Raw genomic sequence first — 8,187 nt, 5'->3', positions numbered from 1 at the left:
TTGATAAAAAAAAAAAATTTCACATTTTCTTTCTAGTTGTTTATTTGATATATATATATATATATATATATATATATATATATATATATATATATATATATATATATATATATATATATATATATATATATATATATTAGTATAATTTTCTAATATATATATATAATAAAAAAAAAATCACAATTTTTTTTTTATTTTTATGTATAATTTCGAAAAAAAATATATAAAAAAAATATATAATTTTCTTTTTTGTTTATTTGATTTTTTTATAACTTCGAAAATATATAAAAAAAAATATAAAAAATACATATAAAAAAAAAATTTATTTGATTCTTATAGTCTTTATTTATAATTGTTAAATTCCTTTTACGCGTTTGTATTGTTTTTTGTTGTGCATGCATACTCGTTATTCGAGACGATCCTCTCCATTGCTTTTTAACTCAGAAATCGAAAGAGCGGCAAAAAGAAATCGTGTTACTCACCGCGCCTTAATTTTTGAAGAAGCCAACAAAGCCGACGACAAGATGACAGACCGAAAAACCATGGGAGATTTTGCACAACCCTCACTTGACTGGACCAAATCATGCATTAAACGACCTGAAGTAGGAGCTACAACTTTTGAGATCAAGATGCATGTGATCCAAATGGTGCAAAATAGTGCGCAATTCGATGGCTCACCCGATAGTGACCCCAATACACACATCACTAGTTTCTTGGACATTTGTGACATGTTCAAGATGGATGGAGTAACTGAAGATGCAATCCGACTACGCCTCTTTCCTTTCTCTTTACGAGGCCGTGCCAAGAGGTGGTTCTCAACATTACCCGCTGAATCCATCACCACTTGGGAAGACTTGGCTGACAAATTCCTAACCAAGTACTTTCCACCATCAAAGACAAACATGATGATCAATGAAATCCTTTCATTTCAAGCTGAAGATGGCGAATCGCTATACGAAGCATGGGAAAGATACCGAGAGCTACTCCAAAGATGCCCACATCATGAGCTACCTATATGGAGGCAAGTTCAAACATTCTTCAATAGTTTGGACATTCATACACAACAATCACTCCATGCAGCTGCCGGAGGTTCCATAAGGAACAAAACACCAGAAGAAACTTATGAACTCATAAATGAAATGGCAATGAATGGCAGTCCCGCTCATTTGGTCCAATATTGTGGCAACAAAAACAAACAACTTAAATTTGAGAGTGTACATCAAACCGATGAAGTGCTGACTGAAGTCCTTTCCCAAATGCGGAAACTGACAACTGAAATCAGTCAACTTAAACAAAACCCTCAATCTAATGTTCAAACTGTTTGCAGTTTATGTGAAGGACCACACAAGACTAAAGACTGCAGAAAAGGGAACATGTTCGCTCAAAACAATGATAAAGTTGAAGAAGTCTTTTATTCTTCCGGTTATCAGGCTGACTTGAATGAAGAAAGGCGAAATTTCTATAGACCACAACAACAACACAATCAATTCAACAACCAAAGCAACAATGACCGATGGAGGAACAACAACAATTCAAGTTCAAATTGGCGGAACAACAATAACAACTTCAACCCCTGGCAAGGGAACAAGGTCAGCAACAACAATTCGGGCCAATCCAGTCAAAATCAACATCATGGGCCGGTTTCTTCTCAAGCAAATCATGGAAAGACAAGTGAACCGTACCATGATAAGCAAATGGAACAATTGATGAACATGATGAAGGAAAGTCTCAAGCAAAATGAAATTAACTCCAAATCAATTTCAATACTTGAGAAGCAATTGGGACAAATAGCAGAGCAAATAAATCGGCGACCACCTGGCAACCTTCCGGGCACCACGCAAGTAAATCCTCAACACTCAAGAGCTTCAACTAGCAACACCACCAACAACAACGCACATCTAAATGAGGTATCTATTCTATGTAGTGGTAAATCATATGATAATCAAGTGCATAAGCCTACACCAAACTCGTTAAAAAATCCTGATGAGGTTTTAGTGGAGGATTATGTATCTTCTGATAATGAAAGTGAAAAGACTCTTAAAACACCAATTGAACGAGAACATAAATTGAAAGGAAAATTGCATGAGTCGGAACTGTCTAAAGTTGGGGAAGGACATGTGGAGACAAATACCACCCCTTACCCAACAGCTTTGAAAAACCCAGAAAAACAAGTTTTTAAAAAAAATGATGATATTTGGGAAACTTTTCGACAAGTCAAAATTAACATCCCACTTATCGATGCCATTAAGCAAATTCCGGCTTATGCTAAATTCCTCAAAGATTTATGTACTCAAAAGAGACGTCACCGAATTCCAACAAAATCAAACGGTACATCACATGTTAGTGCCGCTTTGACAGGAATACTTCCACCCAAATTAAAAGATCCTGGAGCACCTTTAATTACAATTGAAATTGGAAACATAAAAATCAAAAAGGCACTTCTTGATCTTGGATCAAGTATCAATGTCCTTCCTGGTAGTTTATATGATAAATATGACCTTGGCCCATTGCAACCAACTAACATTACTGTGTCCATGGCCGATTTGTCACTTAAATTACCACGGGGGATGTTGCCTGATGTCATAGTCAAGGTGGAAGATTTTTATTACCCAGTTGACTTCATAGTTATGGACTCTGAAAAACACTTCAAGGATAAACAACAAAATGTCATTCTCGGCCGTCCCTTTTTAGCAACTATAAATGCTCAAATTAGTTGTCGAGATGGTGCAATTGACGTGACTTTTGGCAACCGCAAGTTGAGACTACAAGCCTTTGAACCGAACGCTAAATCTCCAGATCATAATGATTGCTTTATGATAGACACCATCGGGGATTGTGTTCACGAGCATACCGCAAATATGCTCATGGACATAACCAATGATTTGGAGGATGTTTTTTGTGACAGTGACAGATCTAAATCAATTGAAGATCAAAAAGAGTTTCTGAATGCTATCCATGGTCGCACGTCAACTTGGTCAAATAATTTTGATGATCTCCCAGATTCAATTGATTTAAAGATAAAGCCATCATTGGAAGAACCACCAGCATTGGAATTGAAGTTATTACCGAAGCATTTGAAATATGCCTTTTTAGGATAAAATCAAACGCTTCCGGTGATCATTGCATCAGATTTGACAGAGGAACAAGAACAAGCATTACTGAAGGTGCTTAACACATACAAAGCCGCAGTTGGATGGACAATTGCCGATCTTAAGGGAATAAGCCCAGCAATTTGCATGCATAGAATCATTACCGAACCGTCGACAAAACCATCAAGAGAGACGCAAAGAAGATCGAACCCTAATATGAGGGAAGTCGTGAAGAAAGAAGTGTTAAAGTGGTTAGATGCCGGAATCATCTACCCAATCTCTGACAGTGTATGGGTTAGCCCAACGCAAACCGTTCCAAAGAAAGCTGGCATCACGATCGTAGAAACTTCAAGTGGTGAAAAGATAACCACTCGGCCGGTAACCGGGTGGCGGGTTTGTATTGATTATCGCAAATTAAATACTGCCACTTTAAAAGACCATTTTCCTTTACCTTTCATTGACCAAATAATAGAGAAATTATCAGGTCAAAAGTTTTATTGTTTTCTGGATGGGTATTCTGGATACAATCAAATACCTATACATCCTGAAGACCAAGCCAAGACTACTTTTACATGTCCCTATGGTACTTTCGCTTTCCGACGAATGCCATTCGGATTATGTAATGCCCCTGCCACTTTTTAAAGATTAATGACTAGTATTTTATCAGACATGGTCGGGGAGTCCTTGGAAATTTTTATGGATGATTTCTCTATTTTTGGATCAACATTTGACACATGTCTCCAACAATTGGTAAAAGTTTTGAAACGTTGCACAGAGACAAACTTGGTTTTAAGTTGGGAGAAAAGTCATTTCATGGTTAAAGAAGGAGTTGTACTTGGGCATGTTGTTTCTGAAAGAGGATTTGAAGTTGACCATGCCAAAGTACAACTCATTTCCTTACTACCACCTCCCACAAATGTCAAAGGCGTGAGATCTTTTCTTGGACATGCAGGTTTTTATAGACGATTCATCAAAAATTTTAGTGCGATTTCAAAACCTTTATGCAATTTGCTCTCTAAAGACGCACCATTTTCTTTTGATGAATCGTGTATGAAATCCTTTCAAAATCTAAAGGGACAACTTTCCCAAGCACCAATATTGCGATCACCTGATTGGTCACAACCTTTTGAAATCATGTGTGACGCAAGTGATTATGCGGTTGGTGCTGTATTGGGGCAACGGGTGAATAAAAAGCCCGTTGTAATCTCTTATGCTAGCAAAACTTTTTCCGATATACAATTGAATTACACAACAACGGAAAAAGAGTTGTTAGCAGTTGTCTTTGCTTTAGACAAATTTCACTCATATGTTTGGGGGTCAAAAGTTGTTGTTTTTACGGACCATAGTGCTTTGCGTCATCTCATGCAAAAGAAAGATTCAAAACCGAGGCTTATTAGATGGATATTGCTACTACAAGAATTTAACTTAGAAATTCAGGATAAGAAAGGAAGTGATAATGTAGTAGCTGATCACTTGTCCAGACTCCCCATTGATGTATCAAGCACTTTCAAGGAGGAAATTCGGGATACCTTTCCCGATGAACAATTATTGAACATCAATGGATTACCTTGGTTTGCTAATATTGTGAATTATTTGGCTACAGGAAAAATACCAGAGTATTGGACAAAGCAAAAGATGAAACATTTCATGGCACAAGCAAAACGGTTTATTTGGGACAATCCAGACTTATTCAAGATTGGACCAGATCAAATAATTCGGAGATGTGTCCCTGACCATGAAATTCAAGAATTATTGGCTCATTGTCGCTCATACGCATGTGGAGGACATTTCAGTGCTCAAAAGACGGGTCACAGAGTTCTAGACACGGGTTTCTTCTGGCCAACAATTTTTCGTGATGCGCATGTGTTTGTTAAATCCTGTTTGAAATGCCAACAAGTTGGGGGGATCTCAAAAAGAGACCAAATGCCATTAAACCCCATCTTGGTTGTTGAAATATTTGATGTGTGGGGAATTGACTTTATGGGTCCTTTTCCAACTTCTTTCGGCAATATTTATATTTTGGTGGCTGTCGATTATGTCTCAAAGTGGATTGAAGCCGAGGCCACCAAAACAAATGATCACCATGTTGTTTGTAAGTTTGTCAAGAAAAATATTTTTGTGAGACATGGTATCCCTCGTGTGATCATCAGTGATAGGGGGTCACATTTTAAAAACTTTAAATTTGGCAAACTACTCAAACAATATGGTGTGAATCATAGAATTGCCACACCTTACCACCCTCAAACAAGTGGTCAAGTGGAAGTGTCTAATCGACAGATCAAAGAAATTTTACAAAAAACCGTTAGACCTGACCGCAAAGACTGGTCACTTCGACTAGACGATGCGCTTTGGGCCTATCGGACTGCTTTCAAAACACCGATTGGCACAACCCCTTATAGACTTGTTTATGGAAAAGGATGTCACTTACCGGTTGAGTTAGCACATCGAGCATTGTGGGCCATCAAAGAAGTAAATTTGGAGTATGATCAAGCAGGAAAAGAACGAAAACTACAATTGAGTGAACTGGAAGAACTCCGGGATGAGGCATACAATAATGCTGTCACATATAAGTCCAAGATGAAAGCATTCCACGATGCAAAATTAAAGATCAAAACTTTTGAAAAAGGACAAAAAGTGTGGCTATTTAATTCACGGTTAAAGCTTTTTCCCGGGAAATTGAAAAGCAAATGGTCAGGACCATATGAAGTAGTTGATGTCACACCTCACGGAGCGATTGAGATCAAAGATGAAAAAGGCGGTGAGTCATTCAAAGTAAACGGGCATCGTCTCAAGCCCTATATTTCATCCGCCACACGACATGAGGTACAAGTAGAACGGGTTGACTTTTTACAAGAACAACCCACTTACGTCATCTAGTTTTTGCTTCGAGGTAACACGTCTGGCTGAAGACGTTAAACTTAGCGCTACTTCGGGAGGCAACCTGAGAACTTTGTGGGTATGTTCACTGCAAACCCTCACGAGACTTCACTCGTCCACTAGGGTAACCTAGGGGTTTAAAAGGCTTGTTGCACATGCCAAGTGCAATCGCGATCCTCAACGAAAATGATAGATTTATTTTATTTGGTGTGTTTGTGGTTTATTTCATTTTATTGTTTTATGGTTTTCTTTTGTGTTTTACATCGAGGACGATGCAAAGTTTAAAGTTGGGGAGGTATACTTAAATGAGAAAAAGGCGACAAACCAAATATGCTGCAATTTTTGGTTTTGATGGAGCCCAACAAGAAAAAAATTCAACATTTTTCTCCTATTTTTGAAGATATAAAAGCCTCCTCTACCAAGAACTATCAGGTGATCTCGATTCTTTGTTTGTTTTGTGTGAATTTTTTTTTAATATAAATAAGAAATTATCCCAAAAAGGAAAGAATGTAATTGTGTTAGTATGTTAGTATGCTTTTACCAAATTATAGCAGGAAACATAAAAAAAAACATAAAAAAAAAAACATTTTGAAGCACCAATTAGTATTACTTGTATGGATATAGAAACAAACAATAGGATGCATACCAGTAAGAAAAAGTGGACCGTAACAGACTGATACATTTCATGCAGTAGATCAGCTTTCTAGAACTTGTTTTAACTCTATTTTAAGAATACTGAATATCAAAATGATAAATGCAATTCATTTATTTTTATTTTTAGCCAATTAACCCTTAAGCCTACCCATTTATATTTAAAATCCCTGTTGTTAACCACTTTGAGCCTTAGCCTGTTCGTTTCTTAAGCAGATTTAAGCCATATCCCAAACACTTTCCTACCATGTCTTTCGACTTTATAAGCAAAGTTTTATCATTTCCATGTATGTATTTGTTATATATATTGTTCATATTTTAGCGAGTCAAATAAATTGTGAAATTTCAGAAAATTTCTCTTGCTTGGTTCTAAAAAATTGGTTTAATATATATATATATAAAAAAAAAAAAGACAGCTACCCCTTTATTTGAATGTTCTCTTTTTGTTTGTGCAAGTATTTATAGTTTTATAAACTTAAGGTTAGATATCAAGAAATTAACGTTGTTCGAAACATTTTACACAAATTTTCGACATTTTTAGAAAATCTAAGCCTAAGTTTAAAGTTGTATGATGTGAGATTTTTTTGTGTTATTTGTTATTTTTAGAAAATCAAAGTTTAGAAACAAATCTAAAGTTTGAGCTTCCATATTTTGATATATATCTGTTGTGTTAAAAAAAAAAAAATTATTAAAAATAAAAGTATAGCGTTAGTGAAGGTTAGTTAGAAATATTTTATATGTTTGTAAACGTTTGCAATTTTTGTTTCAAGTTGAGTCCACATATATACACTTTGGGGTTTTGCTGTGCAAAAAAAAAAAAAAAAAAAAAACCAGAACCAAGCATTTTAGTTTGAATAATTTTTGTGTTTTTGTTAATAATAAAAGTTTAATTTGAATTGACATATTCAAATAATGTCATGATTTTTAAATTGAACATAATCCAAAAAGATTTTTGTCTTATCTAAACGTTTTGAGTCATTTTAGATAAGTTGTAGATGTTATTAATGTTTGTATATAGTTGTATTGTATTTATCGAGTTATAATAATTATCTTTGTTGTGCTCTTAAAGTCTAAAAGACCCAAGTCACCAATCCAAAAACATCCCTACCCTACCCTTAGCCGAACATTACAACATGAAAGTCCTTTTGATTGCTATTTAAGTAGTCACTGAGTAGAGGTAGATCAAGCCTATGGTAAAGCGATATCTTTAAATCGACCTTGAAACACGTCTCCACTTCAAAGAAAGAAATGTGACCTCATTTGTTGCTATATCTTGATCAGGTGGTATTGATTGGTGCTATTTAATTCTGTTATGGTTCCATGTGAAAACTAGTTTATAATTCATATCTTTAGTTTTCAAAAACATCAAAGAAGTTTTCTAGCACGCTAATCAATTACATTTGGATCTTTCTCGGGACGAGAAAGAGATAAGTTGGGGAGGTTTGATCGGTATATTTTACATCACGCTTAATATACTATAATTTATGTAAAATAACCGATTTTATCTAAGAATGGTGCTACTTTGACATGTATTTGAATTATGTTTGTAGGTGGTAAATATGATGAAAAT

At 35.5% G+C, this 8,187-nt stretch overlaps 1 protein-coding gene across 1 annotated transcript; it reads left to right on the top strand.

The window, feature by feature from the left end:
- Positions 1 to 395: 395 nt before the first annotated feature.
- On the top strand, positions 396 to 3,098 carry LOC145156200 (uncharacterized). Its single transcript, XM_079075674.1, has one exon. It carries the CDS (start codon positions 396 to 398, stop codon positions 3,096 to 3,098), a length of 2,703 nt encoding a protein of 900 aa, XP_078931800.1.
- The last annotated feature ends 5,089 nt before the right edge of the window (positions 3,099 to 8,187 follow it).

Source organism: Lactuca virosa, chromosome 2, assembly GCF_052849685.1.
Source record: "Lactuca virosa cultivar CGN04683 chromosome 2, Lactuca_virosa_CGN04683_v6, whole genome shotgun sequence".
NCBI lineage: Eukaryota > Viridiplantae > Streptophyta > Magnoliopsida > Asterales > Asteraceae > Lactuca > Lactuca virosa.
The sequence above is the reverse complement of the archived record's forward strand: the minus strand, read 5'-3'. Positions and strand labels throughout refer to the sequence as shown.